We start from the raw sequence: 17,803 nt of genomic DNA, 5'->3' as shown, positions 1-17,803 counted from the left end.
TGGGATGTGCTGATGCTCTCTAATTCATGCCAGAGGGCTCTGATACAGCCAGGTACTGAGCTCTGCCTTCAGCTGTGAGTGCTGAGCTGGCCTTAGGCTGAATTCTGCAGCTGCAGCTCTGCTGTGTGTGTGAGCTGGTTCATGAGCCTGCTCACACAGACCTGAGCAATGAGGAGGCTGGAAGGTCAGGGACTCACCCTGTGGGCACAGCTTCCAGGTTCTTTACCAGCAGCTTGGACTGGTGACCTGACCTGGTGGCATCAGTCCTGTGGTACCTCTGCACCAGAGCAGCTCAGAGGCTCCATCCCACGAGGGCAGGTTCAGACACTCGGCCCAGGTGTGAGGTGAGCTGCTAAACAGGGAGAAGCAGCAAAGGATGGGGCTTTGCCTTACCTTTTCCTCCCTCTCCTTCCTACCTGTCCCTCCTCACCCCACTGCTGTGGGCAGTAGCATCTCCTGAGCTCCTGGTGTCCCTGCCACGTGTCACCCTGGCAAATGATTCCTTCAAAGTGCTTTGCACATAATCTCCAGCAGTTGCATTTGTGCCACAGGGCAGTTACCAGCTGATAGAAAGGGAAAAGCATGAGATTCAGCTCCCTGTGAAAGACTTCCAAGGGCTTTTTAGTCCAGACCTGAGCTCTGCTTGGGACTTCTCCAGATCCATCCAGCCCTGAGCTCTGCTTGGGGCTTCTCCAGGGAATCCATCCAGCCCTGAGCTCTGCTTGGAGCTTCTCCAGATTCATCCAGCCCTGAGCTCTGCTTGGAGCTTCTCCAGATTCATCCAGCCCTGAGCTCTGCTTGGGGCTTCTCCAGATTCATCTAGCCCTGAGCTCTGCCTGGGGCTTCTCCAGATTCATCCAGCCCTAAGCTCTGCCTGGGGCTTCTCCAGATTCATCCAGCCCTGAGCTCTGCCTGGGGCTTCTCCAGGGGATCCATCCAGCCCTGAGCTCTGCCTGGGGCTTCTCCAGGGGATCCATCCAGCCCTGAGCTCTGCTTGGGACTTCTCCAGGGGATCCATCCAGCCCTGAGCTCTGCTTGGGGCTTCTCCAGGGGATCCATCCAGCCCTGAGCTCTGCTTGGGGCTTCTCCAGATCCATCCAGCCCTGAGCTCTGCTTGGAGCTTCTCCAGATTCATCCAGCCCTGAGCTCTGCTTGGGGCTTCTCCAGGGGATCCATCCAGCCCTGAGCTCTGCTTGGGACTTCTCCAGGGGATCCATCCAGCCCTGAGCTCTGCCTGGGGCCTCTCCAGGGGATCCATCCAGCCCTGAGCTCTGCTTGAGGCTTCTCCAGATTCATCCAGCCCTGAGCTCTGCTTGGAGCTTCTCCAGGGGATCCATCCAGCCCTGAGCTCTGCCTGGGGCTTCTCCAGGGGATCCATCCAGCCCTGAGCTCTGCTTGGAGCTTCTCCAGATTCATCCAGCCCTGAGCTCTGCCTGGGGCTTCTCCAGGGGATCCATCCAGCCCTGAGCTCTGCCTGGGACTTCTCCAGGGGATCCATCCAGCTCTGAGCTCTGCTTGGAGCTTCTCCAGGCGATCCATCCAGCCCTGAGCTCTGCCTGGGGCTTCTCCAGGGGATCCATCCATCAGTTTTTATAAGACAGGGTTCATTTTCAGCACGTTCTAAATTCCCCTGCTTTGTGGCTGGGGAGCAGGAGCCTGTCTGGCCAGTTCAGGACCCTCATTGCTCCCAGCACAGGTCTGATGTGGAGGCTCGTTGGTGGCACAAGGTGGGAGGGGAAGCGTTCATCACAATGTGCCAAGCAGAGGCAATTCCTGCTGCAGCTTTTCTCCAGCTCACAGGGACAAAAGGGAGATCTCCTTTCTCCTGGTGCACCCATGTCACTTCTCCCTGCCTTATCCCCAGAAGGAAAACCAGGGGCCCTTTTGCTGTCTGCCTGGGGTGGATTTGCCTGCGCTCAGGGCACCCCTCCAGCTCCCTCTTCCCTTTGGTGTGTGTGGATGGAACATCTCCCTGAGTTGTTGTTCATCTCCTTGTGCCCACTTCCACGGATGGGAAACCTTCCCCTTTTATACATCAGCCACCCCAGTGATGGCAAAAGGCAGCTGAGTGACATTGCCTGTGAAACAAGCCACGTTTGCTGGTCACTCAGATTGCAGCAGGCAGCATCCCGTGCCAAGCTTTACCACAGCCCTTATCAGCAGGAGCTGCAGCTGAGCTCAGCCTGTGCCTCTGAATCCAGGCCAACCAAGCCTGTGGCTTTAACCCAGTAGGTCTTGTGCATGTCTTTCTTGTCACTTTATTTGCTGTGATCTTCTTTTCCCAGCTCACCAGCCCTGTCTGGCATCACCTCACCCTACTCCAGCATCTCGTGGTGTCCCAGCTGGGAGCAGCAGCTCGTCCTTGCTGCTGCAGTGGGAGCAACAGGAGGCAAAACAGGACTTTGTGCAGCCAGCCCTGCCCTGGCCAGCCTGGGGAAGCTGAGGAAGAGCTTTTTCCCTGAGAGGGGTGTCAGCCCCTGTGCCAGGCTGCCCAGGGAGCTGGGGCAGTGCCCAGCCCTGGAGGGATCCCAAAGCCCTGGGGTGAGGTGCTGAGGGCTGTGGCTCAGTGCTGGCTGTGGCAGGCTGAGCTCAGGGCTGGGCTCCAGCAGCTCCAGGGGCTTCTCCAACCAAAGTGTTTTGGTGATGCTATGGGCTCCAAAAGGCTGTTTGCAGCATGGGGAGGCCCCTGGGGCTCACACTGAGCAGAGGGGGCTCACTGCAATGGTGTAACATGATCAGGGCACTGGAGCATCTTCCTTGTGAGGAAAGGCTGCGGGCCCTGGGGCTGTTCAGTCTGGAGAAGAGGAGACTGAGCTCAGGGGCAGCTCATTAACAGTGACAAACATCTCACTGGTGGGTGTCAGGAGCTTGGGGCAGCACTTGTTGTATCCAGCAACAGGACAAGGGGTGATGGGATGAGGCTGGAGCACAAACAGTTCCATTGAAGCACAAGGACAAAGTGTTTCCCTGTGAGGGGAGGGAGCCCTGGCCCAGGCTGCCCAGGGAGGGTGTGGAGGCTCCTTCCTTGGAGGGCTTCAAGACCCCCCTGGACACGTTCCTGTGTGACCTGATCTAGGTGGGAGCTGCTCCTGCAGGGGGTTGGGCTGGATGAGCTCTAAAGGTCCCTTCCAGCCTCCACTCTTGGCGCTGGTTCAACCCTGCAAGGACCAGGCTGTGTCACTTCAACACTGGGCTTGCAGAGGGGTCAGATGGGCTGATGTAACTTTGCTCTTTCTTCATGCAAGAAGGTGACAACCCTCACCTGGAAACTCACACCATCTCTGCAACACCAGCACCACATCCCACCCCTTGCCTGGACCCCTAACTGCAGCTCAAGGCCATCCAGGTGCTGGCTGTAGTGTGTGGTCAGGGAGCAGGACGCTGCACATCCCCAGTGGGATGTGTCTGTGGTGGGAGAGGAGGGACTGAGCAAGCCAGGCATTCACAGACTCTGGGCTGAAAACAAGTTGGTGAGGTCATAGAGTCATGGAATGGTGGGGTTGGAAGGGACCTTTAGAGCTCATCCAGCCCACCCCCCCTGCAGAAGCAGCTCCCATCACTGCCACTGTGCAAGTGTTTGCTGGTTTGGGACCCAGAGGTACAACCAGAGGAACAGAGTGTGCCATGTGCATGCTCTGGCCACCCATGCCTCCAGGGCACGAGATCTCCTCTGTTCCCTGGCGACTTTCAGGGTGCTGAGCAGCACTTCTGTGTTACCTGGAAGAGGAGGCTGTTCCTAAGTCATTACAACAAGGGTTTCACCACTGAGACACTGGTGTGCCTCTCCTTGGTGCTTTTTAAAGCCATTCCTGGAAAAGCATTGCTGAAACTGTTTTGCTTACACAGATTCCTCCCACTCCTGTGGAAACCCCCCCACAAACCCCCCCATCCTCCCAACCTGAGTGAGGAAGAGCTCTGATCAGCCCCATTTAAATGCTGCCCTCACCTCCTCCTCTCAGCATCAGGCACATTTCCTTTCAGATATCCCATTCTGGTCCAAATGCATGTGGGTGAGGGTGAGAGCACTTCCATTGCAGATTCAGAAGGTGCTTTTCCACAGGGTCACAGAATCTGAAGGGTTGGAAGGGACCTCCAAAGCTCATCCAGTGCAACCCCCCTCCTTGCATCAGCACTGAAACACAAAGGGCCAAACTTCTGCAGACTCTAAGCTGGTTGCAGTGGATCTCTGCAAATTTCTGTCCTTGCAAGGATCACAGCTGGAAGGTTTATGGCCAGAGGGACAGAAGCCTGGCACACAACAGCTCACAGATCCCCCCAGCACGCTCAGAGGTTGTGGGCTGCCTGAGACATGGTTTTAGAGGACGGTAACCTCAGGTGTCCCACTGCAGCTCAGCATCCAAGGGGCACCTCAGCATCACTTGGAGGGCCAGGACCAGCCTCACTGAGCCCAAGCAGCCAGGCAAAGCAGCCTTTGCTTTGGCCTTTGGGGAGCACGGTGCTCCTGGCAGCCCAGAGCCCATCTTCCCACCTTGCCTCCCTCCATCCCACCCCACAGAGACACAGGAGCACGCTCAGAAGTCCAGAAGATGTGGGAATTTTATTGACTGTTACAAACACATCTGCCTGCAGAGCCTTCAGTGGTACTTGTAGGCCAGAGCATGGGCCACCAGCCCAACCAGCTTCTGCCAAGTGGCCTGGCAGGTGGGAGTGAAGTCCTTGGTGAAGTGTGCAGACAGCACGATGATGAGGATGTTTCCCAGGAGCTGGAGAAGAGAAGGAAGGAAATCAGGTCCCCAAGGTGCTGAGCAACCCTTCAGCCTGCACAAGACCCCAGGGAGCAAAGGAACTGGGCTCTCAGGAGACCTCGAGGCTGCGACCCAGGGAAGCTCCTCCAGCTCCTCTCAGTCCTGTGCCGACCACATGCACCAACATCCACCTGCCCTGCCTCTGCTGCTTCTCACACCTGCTTCTTACAGCCTCTGGACTTCATTTCCAGACACTTTCTGTCTTTTCCCTTTGCTTTTCACTGCTATGACACCTCCTGCCTGACCCAGCAGAGGGTCAGCAGCAGCGCTGCCACGTCCCCAGGGTCTGGGTTTAAACAGTCTGAAACAGGCCATTCAGCCACATCCAGCCCCAGATCTGTTTGGCTTCAGTCCCCTCCTGCTGCCCACCCTCATCTCCTCACCTTGTCCCCACGTTTAGACCTGCCTCTAGTCCCAGTCTGCACCTCTTCCCAGCAGTGGCCAGCCCCTCACCATCCCACACTTGACTTTCCCTCTCCTCACGTGAGTGCCAACCTTGGGGAAGAAATGGGAGACAAAGTGTTCCCCATCCTTGGGGTCAGGAGGTGCCAGAGAGGCTGCCCACGGCACTGACCCAGCAGGACTTTCCTCCTGCCCTCCTGTGTGTGTCCTCAAGCCCCCCACAGGCATTTCCCCGGCACTGCCACATGCCCAACGCTCCCATCTCCCCACATTCCCACCTGAGCCAGCCCCTTTTTGTTCCAGAAGTCAAATCCCCCGTGTTATTCATGCTTGTCTGAAAGCCCCCAGGCACTGAGACCCTCTGCAGGATGGAGGGAGGGGAAGGTCGAGCCCTGAGTGCAGCTCACCCTGAAGTTCTCGGGGTCCACGTGCAGCTTCTCGCAGTGCAGCTCCGACAGCTTGGCGTAGGTCGCCTTGATGTTGTCCAGGTTCTTGATGGCTTCCCCGAAGGAGGTGAGCACTTTCTTGCCATGGGCACGGACTTTGGGGTTGCCAAGGATGGCAGTGGGGCTGGAGAGGTTCCCAAAGTTGTCAAAGAACCTCTGTGTCCAGGGGTAGACGATCAGCAGCCTGGGGAGAGACGGGGGGTCACGGGCGGGCACAGACACGTGAACGCTCCCAAATGCAATCGCCAGAGCTCCTGAGCAGATGCCCAGGGGCTGCACCTACCTGGCCAAGGCTTCAGCACCACATTCCTCCACGTTCACCTTGGCCCAGATGCTGGTGATGAGCTGCTTCTCCTCAGCTGTCCAGTGCACCATGGTGGCAGGCGGTTTTGCTCCGGGTTGCAGGAGGACACAGACCCTGTAGCTGAGCTGCAGACCCCACTGGGGCTTTTTATCCACTGCCAGCAGCTCCTCCCCGTCCCTCGCAGCGGGGCCATTGGCTGCAGCCCCATGGAGGGGTCTGGGTTGGCCTGTCCATCGAGTGGTCAGTCTGTGGTGAGGTGTGGTCTCCAAGGGAAAAGCCCTGTGACTTGCTTAACAGGGAGGCTCAGGACAGGGTGACTTCTTATCTCCCTCCCCCCTGCCGCTGCCCCTGGGTCCCTGCAGCCTGCAGCAGCCCCTGACCCGTGTGCCGGGTGCTGCACCGCAGCCCTGTGCCACCAGAACACAACCCCTGAGTCCTCTGCAGGGTTTGCAGGCTCTCTGAGCTTGAGGGCTTTGTCTCTGGAGGGACAGATGACCTGATTTGTGAAGCTGGGCGCTTCACAGCCCCTTCTGCATGGGAGCAGGGTGCTGGGGATGCTGAGTGATGTTGCCCTTGACCTGCAGAGAGGCTCCTGTCTCTTCTCACCTTTCTTCAGGTGAAACAGTGGAAAACATGAGCCTGTCTGGTTCCTCCACACCTGAACTACGTGCTGGAGCTCCAGCTGGTGTTAATGAGACAGAGATCACCCCATGTTCCAGGGAATGCCTGTGTGATGTGGCTGGGGGCAGTCTCCTCTGCTCTTTCCCTCCTGTGTGCAGCGTTAGCAAGGCAGCCACTGCACAGGCCTCTCCCTCTGGGGCATTAAATGCCTTGCACAAGGATAGCAGGACCTGCCCCATGTTAGCACCAGACCAGCAGCATCCATTGCCACCAGTCTGGGCTCTGACCAAAGGCATTTGTTTGACTCTGGGTGTCACTTTGAGCTGCACAGGGGTGTTGCTGGTATTCAGCCTTCAAGTGAAGCTCTGCTCCCATGCTCCCAAAGCCAAAGGCATCCCAACAAGACCATGGGCCTTGGGGCTGTCTGTAGGCAGCCTGGGAGGTTTCATCCAGACCTCTGACCCATTCCAGTTGCAGATCAATCTGGACACACTCCTGTGTGATCTGATGTAGGTGAACCTGCTTCTGCAGTGGGGTTGGACTGGATGGTCTCTAAAGGTCCCTTCCAAGCCCTACCATTCCATGATTGTATGATTCCGTGGGCCTAGGAGGCATTACTCATTCTGATTGCAGGGCAAGGCCCTTTGAGCAGTGAGGAGCCCCTTCCAGCAGCCAGGGGCTGATAACGGAGCAGAGCAGGGGCTGCTTGGTGCAGATAAAGGTATGGTGCAGGTGGCCAGGGCTTGCTGTGGCTCCTCACCTAAAGAGCAGAAACACAGCCCTTGCTTTAGAAGGAGATCTGAAGGCTCCAAAAATCATCAGTGGTCAATAATTCAGGGCTCACAGGATGAAACCAAACACCTGCAGCCTCATGTCCCCATGATGTGAGCCAGACAGCCCCTACCACCCAGCACAGAGCTGCCCAAACCAGCTGCACCCTCAGCTGGGGCATCTCAATAAATGACCTTCCATGGCCTTCTCACTTATTCTCCCACCCTGCAGTCTGCATTTCCTGGCAGATCCATGCTGAAAGTAAAGCCCCAACTGCATCTGGGTCTGTTGTGAGGAAAGCATTTGCCTCACCTGTGACAGGAGCCTCATTTTGCAGCTCTGCAAAGCTGAACTTTAAGGGAGAAAGGACAATGGCAGCAGCATGAAAACAGCAGCATGAGAAGAGCTTGGGGAGAGGTGGCAGGGAGCAGGAGGAGGGTGAAGCTGGGGCAAGCGGGACAGCATCAAACACAGAGGCTTGGAGCGGGGTATTAGCTGCAGCATCGCTGTCAGCGAGGGTCTGTGGTTGGTAAATGCTGCAGAAGAGCAGGCAGAGACCTGGCTTGTGGGGACAAACCTCAGCTCCCATGCTTTGGCCTCTTGCAGGGTTTTGCTGGAACAGAACCCAGATCTTCACAGGATGGTTTGATGATGCTCACACCCCGCTGAAGGGAGTGGGGGGCAGAGGAAGGACAGGAGGGACAGAGCTGAAGTCATTCCAGCTCATCCAGTGCTGCTTTCCTGTATTGATTCCTTTAAGTGGCTTCTTTTATAGCCACAGTAATTCTTTAAGCTCTCACAGGAAAGGAATAACAGCAGGTGAATCAGGCAACTAATCATGCCAGGGTGGTACTGGAGGCTCGTACACCTCCGGGTGTGGAGACTCCACAACAGCAATGACCTTCTGCAGTCACTTTGGGCTGTAAATTCACACCTGAGCCCCAGCCTGCTCCTACACACTGGTCCTTTTGGCTGGGTGCAGTCCAGCACTGCTGCCTTGATTTAACTGAAGGCCAGAGCTGACCTCCCCTCCTGCCCTGTGCTGCTGTAAAGGGATGCTCCAGAAAACGGTGCTTGGGGGCAAAAGGGGACTTGAGGCCACTGCACAGGTGAGCCCCAAAGGCAGGAGCAGAGCCAAGCTTTACCAAATGCTCACAGTCTGTGAAGGAAGCTGGAGAGAGGCTGCTGGGAACCCGTCAGGATGTGGTCAGTAACGAGCTCAGGGAGCTGCAGAGCAGCAGCCGCTGCTCCACGTCAGCCCAGTTCACCCAGCCCTGCCTGGCTGAGGCTGCTTGCTCACAAAGCTGGACAGGGCAGGCAAGGGGCATCTCTGACAATGTGCTCTGTTTCCTAAGGAGGGAAAGGGAGGATAGGAAAGACCACAAAGAGAAGTGTGGTCATGCCACAGAGGACATGAGTTGGGGAGCAGCTCTGGGACGGGGCCCTGGCAGTGCTGGGGGGCAGCAGCTCCCCATGAGCAGCAACTGCCCTCGTGGGCAGCCTGGGGCATGAGCAGAGTGTGGGCAGCAGGTCAGGGAGGTTGTGCTGCCCCTGTGCTCTGCCCCAGCTGGGGAGGCCACATCTGCAGTGCTGTGGCCAGGGCTGGGCTGCCCAGCTGCAGAGAGACAGGGAAGTGCTGCAGAGAGGCCAGTGCAGGGCTGCCAAGGTGCTGAGGGGCTGCAGCATGTGTGTGAGGAGGAAAGGCTGCAGCCCTGGGGCTGCTCAGCCTGGGGAACAGAAGCCTGAGCTCAGGGGCACCTCAGCAACACTCACAAGCACCTAAAGGCTCCTGCAAGGTGCTGAAAGGCTCAGGAGGTGCCACTTGGGTGTGTGGTGGCCAGTGGCAGGACAAGGGGGAAGGGGCAGAGGCTGGGACACAGCAAGTGCCCCTGGCCCAGGAGGAGCAAGTCCTTTGGTGCTGAGGGGAGGGAGCCCTGGCCCAGGCTGCCCAGGGAGGGTGTGGAGGCTCCTTCTCTGAGGTTCCCAACCCCAGCTGGACACGTTCCTGTGCCCCCTGAGCCAGGGGCAGCTGCTGGAGCAGGGGCTGGGGTGCAGCAGCTCTGCAGGGCTCTGCCAGCCCCAGCACTCTGACTGTGTGACTCTGGGGGAAGGTTGGAGTCTCCCAGCCCCCAGGCAGAGAGCTGGATGTTATTGCCAGGAGCAGAGTTATCTAATTCAGCTGTGGCTCGTTGCCCAAGGCTCTCTGCTTTCAACACACAGACATTTCAAATTGCTTGCTGCTGTAACAATAAACTAAGGGAAAATATAGCTGCAGGTGAAATGAAAGCCTCTCTGCCCCTAAAGTGGTCTGTAACTTCAGGACCCAGGTCCAACCCTTCAGGCCTGGCTCAGAGAGGCGTGGAGCATCCTTTGCTCTGCCTGCTTTGGCCTGAATGCCACGTCCCACAGTCACTCAGGCACAGGCCTTGGTGTTTTCATTGACTTTGAGGCTTTTATCATAATGGCTTTCATTCTGCAGGAAATCTCCTGGGTCTGAAATCTGGGGGCTGTTTGCAACAGAAATGCTCAGAGGAACTCCAGGAGATGTGACCTGGCCCCTGTCCTTACATCACTGGGAAGGGATTCTCCAGGACCCAGTGCTCCAGGCTATGGGGTGTGAGAGCTGAGTGAGGTGAAGGGATGAAAGGCATCAGCTGAGGCATAAGAGCCAGGATATTCAGGGAAAAGCTAGAGGTTTAATCAAGCAGCTTCTGAGTTATCCCTCACCACAAGAACTCTGGCTATAGCAATCCAGAAACAGGCCAAAGCTGCCTTTTACCCACGTGAGCTGTCTCCAGGACAGTGTCACACCAAGCAGCGTTTCTCCTGCCTGTAACCGAGTGGATGCTTTGCTCTCAGCCCTCACCCTCGATGGGTTTCCATCTGATCAGCACAAGAGGGACTCTGGCTGCTGGCAAAAGGGTCCAGCCTGTGGCTTCCTAGAGAATAAGGGTGGTGGGGAAGGGGCTGGAGCACAAGGGGCTGGGGAGGGGCTGAGGGAATGGGGGTGTTGAGCCTGGAGAAGAGGAGCCTGAGGGGACACAGCAGCACTCTCTGACACTCCCTCACAGCAGCCTGTGCCTGGGAGTTAATTGTTCTTTGCTCCTGAGCTACAAAACAAGAGGAAAGGGGCTGGAGTTGCCCCAGGGGAGGTTGAGGCTGGAGCTGAGGCAGAACTGTTTCCCTGAGAGGGGTGTCAGCCCTGTGCCAGGCTGCCCAGGGAGCTGGGGCAGTGCCCAGCCCTGGAGGGATCCCAGAGCCCTGGGGTGAGGTGCTGAGGCTGTGGCTCAGTGCTGACTGTGGCACTGTGAGCTCAGAGGTTGGAATCCAGCAGCTTTCAAGACATTTTCTAACCCAAATGGTTCTCTGGTTGCCCCCAGAGCCTCTGCCCTGGGCTCTGAGAGCTGTGAGTGAGGCAGCTCAAGCAAGGGCTGTGCTTGGTGCAGAGGGGCAGAGCTGCAGGGCAGGGGCTGAGGGAGCCAGGTGGGTTTCCAGCTGTGAGCCCCTGTGCCAGGAGTCTCCATCTCAGCACCTTTTGCTGCTGGACTGGGTCAGGCTGCACCATTCTGCTCCCAGAGCAGGGGCTCTGCTTTGCTGAGCCGTGCTGGGGCTGGGGCAGCAGCATCCCACAGCCCTCAGCTATCAGCCAGGCAGCTCCTGGCTGGGACCCCCCACCCCAGCCATGCCCAGCTCCCCTCTATCACCCAGGAGCAGCCCGTGGCTGCCCACACCCTGCAAGCCCTGTGCTGATAGCTCCTCACCACCCTGGCTGCAGCCTGAGATAAAAGCCCTGCTCAAGGTGTGACAGGCTGTTTGCTGAGCCTGGCTTTGGCAGAAAGGGGCTGTGTTATTGCTGGGGCTGTGGTGAGGCTCTGCTGCCCACTGGCACACGGGCACCCCTCCATCACACTCCACTTGCCATCATTTGCTCCCGGTACCAGGGTGCAGAACTGTTGGGTGAATTCAGTTTTCCCCCTTAGGGTGGGTGAGAGGTGCCACAGGACAGGCTTTCAGCATCTCCTCCATCACTGCTCAGTGCTCCAAGGCAGAGCTCACACCAGAACAGCTGATCAGGGGGATGGGAGCTGATTCTCAGCCACACAGCCCTCCCCTCTGCCCCTCTAGCCATGTGAGGATCCCTGAGTGTGTGTTCCCCAGGGCACTGCCAGGGCAGGAGGTGAGCAGAGGACAGATGAAAAGATCCCTTCTGGGCTCTCCTGCCCATGCAGATGAAAGAAGCTGATTGCAGTGGCACAGGACAGCAGCAACACCACCTGTAGTGCCCTGGTTAGAGACCCTGCAAAGGAAACAGCCCCCAGGCATCGATGCAGCCCTGGGCACCACACTGTCCCTGTGTCACACACCCCAGCCCTGCAGTGCAGCCCCTCTCCTGTCCCTTGCTGGCAATTCAGCTCAGCCAAAACTCCTTGGTGGTTTGCAGTGCCCCTGGGGCTCTGCACAGAGCCTGGAGCTGGGGGGTCCTGCTGCCTTCACCCTCCCTGAGGCTCTGCACTCTGACAGTTCCCCTGCACTCAGCCTTTGTGCAAATGCAGCTCTGCTGCTGCAGGGCTCAAACTCACAGTCACCAACTCAGGAGGGCAGAAAGTGGCCAGAAAGACCCACTGCCCAGGGATGGACCCTGGGGGGCTTTACAGAGCCACAGAGCCAAATAGGTGCTGGGACAGGCTGGGATCAGCCCAGGGAACACAGAGGGTCTGGGCTGAGGGACAGGCTGGGGGGTAAATGCCTGTGGAAGGGAGCCCAGCCATGCCAGGGGGGTTGGGAACCATCCTCAGGACCTCAGACCAAAGGCACAAAACCTCTGCCTCTGGAAGCCCTGTGGCTTTTGCTGTGCCCTCGAGGCACATGTGGCTTCAAAGTGGGCACTTGCCATCTACTTTGCTCAGCTGGTAACGTGCTCCTGTGCTGCCTCCCTGCTCCTGCCCCTGCCTCAGGGAGCAGCCTCACATCACAGCATCAGAAAGCTGCTGCTGCTCCCCTCTGCTCCACACATCCTCCCTCACCTGCACTCACTGCAGGAGCCCAGGGCCCTGTGGGCAAACTGAGACTTGCTGCAGGAAGAAGACCAGAGGGAAGGGGCTGGAGTTGTCCCAGGGGAGGCTGAGGCTGGAGCTGAGGCAGAACTGTGTCCCTGAGAGGGGTGTCAGCCCTGTGCCAGGCTGCCCAGGGAGCTGGGGCAGTGCCCAGCCCTGGAGGGATCCCAAAGCCCTGGGGTGAGGTGCTGAGGGCTGTGGCTCAGTGCTGGCTGTGGCAGGGGGAGCTCAGGGCTGGGCTCCAGCAGCTTCAAGGGCTTCTCTAACCCAAATCATCCTCTGATTCCACGAGTCTAAGAGCAGAGGAGCCCACTGCCCTGGGAAGGTGCTTGGCTGTGCCTGTGCTGGGCAGAGGTAGAGAGCAGAGGCCTCAGATATAAACCCCAGAGCTCAGAGTAAGTGCAAACACACTCACTTTCCTCCTGGCAAAGCTCTGGCATCCTTTTTCCCAGCCAGTCCTCCCAGCAATCAGATGGGATCTTGCTGCAGACCCAACTGTCTCTGCCTGTCCTTGCTTTGCAGAAGGTTCCCTTAATGTCTGACACCCCCCCAGCACTGGATGGGAACCATGAGAGCTGTGTCCCAGACAGAGGAGATGTCCCTGTGAGCAAGGAAGGCTCCTACAGGCCAAGTGCATGGCTGAGCTCAGACTTTTCACCTCCTGTTTGTGGCACAAGAGTCCAAGAGCACATTTTGCACGTGGGTTACATTCCCCTTGTGCCCTTCATGGAATCACCCAGAGTCACAGCATGGGGGGGTGGAAGGGACCTGCAGAGCTCATCCAGCCCAACCCCCTGCAGAAGCAGCTCCCACCTAGGTCAGGTCACACAGGAACGTGTCCAGGGGAGTCTCCAAGAGCTCCAAGGAAGGAGCCTCCTCACCCTCCCTGGGCAGCCTGGGCCAGGGCTCCCTCCCCTCACAGGGAAACACTTTGTCCTTGTGCTTCAATGGAACTGTTTGTGCTCCAGCCTCATCCCATCACCCCTTGTCCTGTTGCTGGATACAACAAGTGCTGCCCCAAGCTCCTGACACCCACCAGGGAGATGTTTGTCACTGTTAATGAGCTGCCCCTGAGCTCAGGCTCCTCTTCTCCAGACTGAACAGCCCCAGGGCCCGCAGCCTTTCCTCACAAGGAAGATGCTCCAGTGCCCTGATCATCTTGGTGTCCCTGCACTGGCCTCTCTGCAGCAGTTCCCTGTCCCTCTGGAGCTGGGCAGCCCAGAGCTGGACACAGGACTCAGATGAGGCCTCAGCAGATATGGCAGAGCAGAGAGGGAGAAGAACCTCCCTGGCCCTGCTGCCCACACTCTTCTTGCTGCCCCCAGGCTGCCATTGGCTTCTTGCCCACGAGGGCACGTTGCTGGCTCCTGCTGAGCTCATTATCACCCAGCAGTGCCAGGTCTGTCTCTGCAGAGCTGCTCTCCAGCAGCTCACCCCCAGCCTGTGCTGCTGCAGGGGGTTGTTCCTCCCCAGCTGCAGGACTCTGCCCTGACAGAGTCAGCCTCTGGGCAATCAGCCAGTGCTCCCAGTGTGGTGCCAGCAGGGAACTTGCTGAGGCTCCCTCTGTGCCCTCACCCAGGTCAATGATGAAGATGTTGAACCAGACTGGCCCCAGAACCCATCCCTGTGCAACTGCACTGGCCACAGGCCTCCAGCTCCACTCTGTGCCATTGATCCCAGCCTCTGGGCTCTGTCACTCAGCAGCTCTCCATCCACCTCACCTCCACTCATCCAGACACACTGCTTGAGCTTTCTGATGAGGGTGTTGTGGGAGACAGTGTCCAAAGCCTTGCTGAAGCCAAGGCAGATGCCATCTGCTGCTCTCCCCTCCTCTCCCAGCCGGTTCTGCACTCAGGCAGTTCCAGGTGGCAGTGGGCAGAGCCAGACCTGTGTCTGTGCTGGGAATTGGCTTTAGGAAGGCACAAAGGGAGACCTGACTCCAACTTGGTACCTGCTACTTACTCAGAGTAGCAGAACTGGCTCTGGACATGGGATGGCAGCCGGGGCAAAGCCTCTGTGGCTGCTGAGTAGCTGTTTGAGGGCTGTTGGCACCGTGTGCCCCTCGCACAGGAGAGCAGCCCCTGCCTGAGGCCCTGGGGGTCAGCAGCTCGCCCCAGCACCTCTGTGTTCCCAGGACTCCTGGGTGAACCAGGGACAGGCCTGAGGGTCACCACGAATTTTGCTCAGGTGTTCACAGCACCAAGCCCCTGGCTCAGCACCCCACGCTGGGCAGAGCCCCTTTCCCCAGGGGGAACCAAGGAGGAGCCCTGGCAGGGGCTGCCCAGATGGGCTGTGGAGGCTCCTTCTCTGCAGCCATCCCAACCCAGCTGGATGAGTCCCTGTGTGCTGCTCTAGGTGCTGCTGCTCTGGCAGGGGGCTGCACTGGCTGAGCTCTGCAGGTCCCATCCAGCCTTTAGGATGATGCTGTGATGTCTGTGGGACTGAGGTGAGACCAAGGTCAGAGAATGTTGTCAGCCCCTGTGCCAGGCTGCCCAGGGAGATGGGGAGATCCCTGGAGACAGTGAAAACACACAGAGCCGAGGTGCTGAGGGCCAGGGGTCAGTGGTGACCATGGCAGGGCTGGACTCCAGCAGCTTCAGGGGCTTTAACAACTGAAAGGACTCTATATTCCATGATTCCCTGTCTCTGTCTCCCCCCAGCCCAGAGGGATGATTTATTTTGAGGCTCCTCTTCAGCCAGGCAGCTCAGACACCATCTCCCCCAGCCTGGCAGAGCTGGTCAGGGCTCTCCCCCCCGTGCCCAGGCCATTGTCAGCAGCGGGATGTTTCAGCTGCATTGCTGGGGCAGCCTCCCCCATCCCAGCCCAGCCTTGCAGCAGCAGCTGGGGCAGGGGGTGCTGAGTCACCAGAGCCTCTCCCAGCCCCTGGGCTGCCCTGATAGCTGGGCAGCACAAACAGGCTGTGCAGAGATAAGGCAGAGCTCAGCCTTTCCCCTTTATGCTGAGTCAGTCTTGTGACACAGCAGAAATCCCTTCTGCTGAGGCAGCCTGCCAGGCTCCTGCTGCATACTCAGCACCTTTGTTGTTGTTGTTGTGGTTCATTTCTTTGTAGAAGACCCAGGGCAGAGGGGGAGACCCTGGGTCAGCAGTGTGGGGTTCATGGCTGCCCTCCATCCCTGGGGCAGAGCCCACAGCAGGCTCAGGGGACATCCCAAAGGGGTGGCAGGATGTGTCCCAATAGCCAGTCCCTCTTCTCCATCCTCCCCCTTTGCCCTGTGTCAAGTCTGTGTCCTGGCAGGGGGCAGTGAAACGTGTCAGCTGCTTTCAGACCTTCCCTGTTCCCATAGCAGAGGGAGGCACCTCACTCTGCTCCCCCTCCCATGGGGAAGGGTCTCGGGGGGTCAGAGGGCTCCCTGCTTCCCCTGCACTGGCCAGTGGACAGAGCAGCTTGCAGTGTGTGCAGTGTCCAGTTCTGGGCTGCCCAGCTGCAGAGAGACAGGGAGAGAGAGACTTTTGTGCTTGGGAGCATCCAGACCGAGCTCCTGTGAATCACGAGGCACAGAATTCACCTGGGAGCTCCCCTCATCCCAGGGGCTGCTGCTTTGGGTGAGCCCCTTCCAAACTGCCACACAGGCAGGATTGCAGGCATTAAGGACTTTTCCCTTCATGGTGGCCACAGCCAGCACTGAGCCCTGGCCCTCAGCACCTCAGCCCCAGGGCTTTGGGATCCCTCCAGGGCTGGGCACTCCCCCAGCTCCCTGGGCAGCCTCTTCCAATGCTTAACACACTTTGTGACTGATGCAAATGAAAGCAAACCCTCTTTTTCCAGGCAGGGAAACTGAGGAAGGAGTTTAAGGAAGGGAGGATGGGGAAGAAAAAGCAATGCAGGACCCCCCATCACCTCCCCACAAGCCCCCACAGCACCGTGTGAGCTGTGTGGGTGGCTTTGCCTGGCACAGCACCAGCCCCACAGCCCCAGACCCTGCTCAGTTTCAGGGTGGCAAAGGCACTGTGAGGCCCCAGCTGACACACAGAGCTGTGGCAGGGCTGCTGCTCCCTCTGGTGTCAGGGAAACCCCTCGGTGTGCAAAGCCAAAGCGAGGTGGGATGGAGCGAGAGGGGAAACTGAGGCACGGCCCTGGCCACCTGCTGCCAGACTCACAGAATCATTTTGGTTGGAAAAGACCTTTAAGATCATCGAGTCCAACCTGTCAGCTCACTCTGCCATGGCCACAGGCACAGAGCAGGATGATGCCCAGCAGCAGCTCATCTGCCTCCAGACCTGATCCCACCAGCAACTGGGATTTGCAGAGGAGGTGCTGGGGTTTGGGTGCTCCAGGCACTTCCCCACTTTGGGTGCTGATTATCAGCCAGGCTGTGTTTGGTGCAACCCACTGATAACCTGGGAGTTAATCCAAAGCCACTCTCAGAAGTGAGGAACACAGAGCAGAGCCTGGGGGGGATCATAGAACCAGGGAGAGCTGGGGGCTGGCAGGGCCCTGCAGAGCTGCTGCACCCCAGCCCCTGCTCCAGCAGCTGCCCCTGGCTCAGGGGGCACAGGAACGTGTCCAGGGGGGGTTGGAAACCTCCTGAGAAGGAGCCTCCACACCCTCCCTGGGCAGCCTGGGCCAGGGCTCCCTCCCCTCAGCACCAAAGGACTTGCTCCTGAGCCTTTCAGCACCTTGCAGGAGCCTTTAGGTGCTTGTGAGTGTTGCTGAGGTGCCCCTGAGCTCAGGCTTCTGTTCCCCAGGCTGAGCAGCCCCAGGGCTGCAGCCTTTCCTCCTCACACACATGTTGCAGCCCCTCAGCACCTTGGCAGCCCTGCACTGGCCTCTCTGCAGCACTTGGGCAGCTGCTGCCCCCCAGCAGTGCCAGGTCCCTGTCCCAGAGCTGCTCTCCAGCAGCTCACCCCCAGCCTGTGCTGCTGCAGGGGCTGGTTCCTCCCCAGCTGCAGGACTCTGCCCTTGCCCTTGGGGACCCTCAGCACCTTCCTCTGTGCCCAACTCTCATCCTGCCCACAGCTCCCTCACTGGCAGCTGTGTGTTTTGTGTGTGTCTGTGTGGAATCCAGGATGGGAACCTGGTCTGTTTATCTCAGTTCACTCTGGAAATAAGGCACCTGCCACTGCTCCTGGGCCACCATCCCAGGCAGGACCTGCTGTGGTCAGTCCTGTGGTCTGGGAGAGCTCAAGCCTGGGGCTCAGCAGCAGAGCAGCTCCAGCCTGGAGTGTCCCCACGGTCACTGAGGGGCTTGCAATGGCTGTGCTAGCAACTGCCCATCCAAACCACTGCAGAAACACAGGTGGCTTGGGTCTGTCATGCTTCCCTAATGCAACTCCTCCTTGCAATGCAAATGCTTTCACCACACCCCTCTGCACCATATTTCTTCATCACTGTTCAGTGCTGGGGCAAGACCTGCCCCAGAGAGCACAGTAATAACTACACCCTGAGATACTGAGATCTGCCCATTGATGCACCAAGT

General features: G+C 58.4%; 1 protein-coding gene and 1 long non-coding RNA gene across 2 annotated transcripts in view; one reads left to right on the top strand and one right to left on the bottom strand.

The window, feature by feature from the left end:
- Positions 1 to 17,803, top strand: part of LOC133624902 (uncharacterized) — a 38,162-nt gene that overhangs the window by 5,103 nt on the left and 15,256 nt on the right. The window lies entirely within an intron of this gene.
- Positions 4,548 to 7,373, bottom strand: LOC133624900 (hemoglobin subunit rho). The gene is made up of 3 exons (XM_061990013.1): positions 5,898 to 7,373; positions 5,576 to 5,798; positions 4,548 to 4,724 (listed from the first exon to the last, which is right to left on the bottom strand). The coding sequence occupies exons 1-3, from the start codon at positions 5,987 to 5,989 to the stop codon at positions 4,596 to 4,598; spliced, it is 444 nt and encodes a 147-aa protein (XP_061845997.1). The 5' UTR covers positions 5,990 to 7,373; the 3' UTR covers positions 4,548 to 4,595.

Source organism: Colius striatus, chromosome 1, assembly GCF_028858725.1.
Source record: "Colius striatus isolate bColStr4 chromosome 1, bColStr4.1.hap1, whole genome shotgun sequence".
NCBI lineage: Eukaryota > Metazoa > Chordata > Aves > Coliiformes > Coliidae > Colius > Colius striatus.
Note: the sequence above shows the minus strand (reverse complement) of the source record. Positions and strands in the feature narration are given on the sequence as shown.

Coding starts and splice junctions, on each gene's coding strand:
- LOC133624900 (XM_061990013.1), bottom strand. CDS start 5,989: ATGGTGCACTGGACAGCTGAGGAGAAGCAGCTCATCACCAGCATCTGG. Junction 5,799..5,897: donor GGTGCTGAAGCCTTGGCCAG/GTAGGTGCAGCC, acceptor GTCTCTCCCCAG/GCTGCTGATCGTCTACCCCT. Junction 4,725..5,575: donor TGGACCCCGAGAACTTCAGG/GTGAGCTGCACT, acceptor TCTCTTCTCCAG/CTCCTGGGAAACATCCTCAT.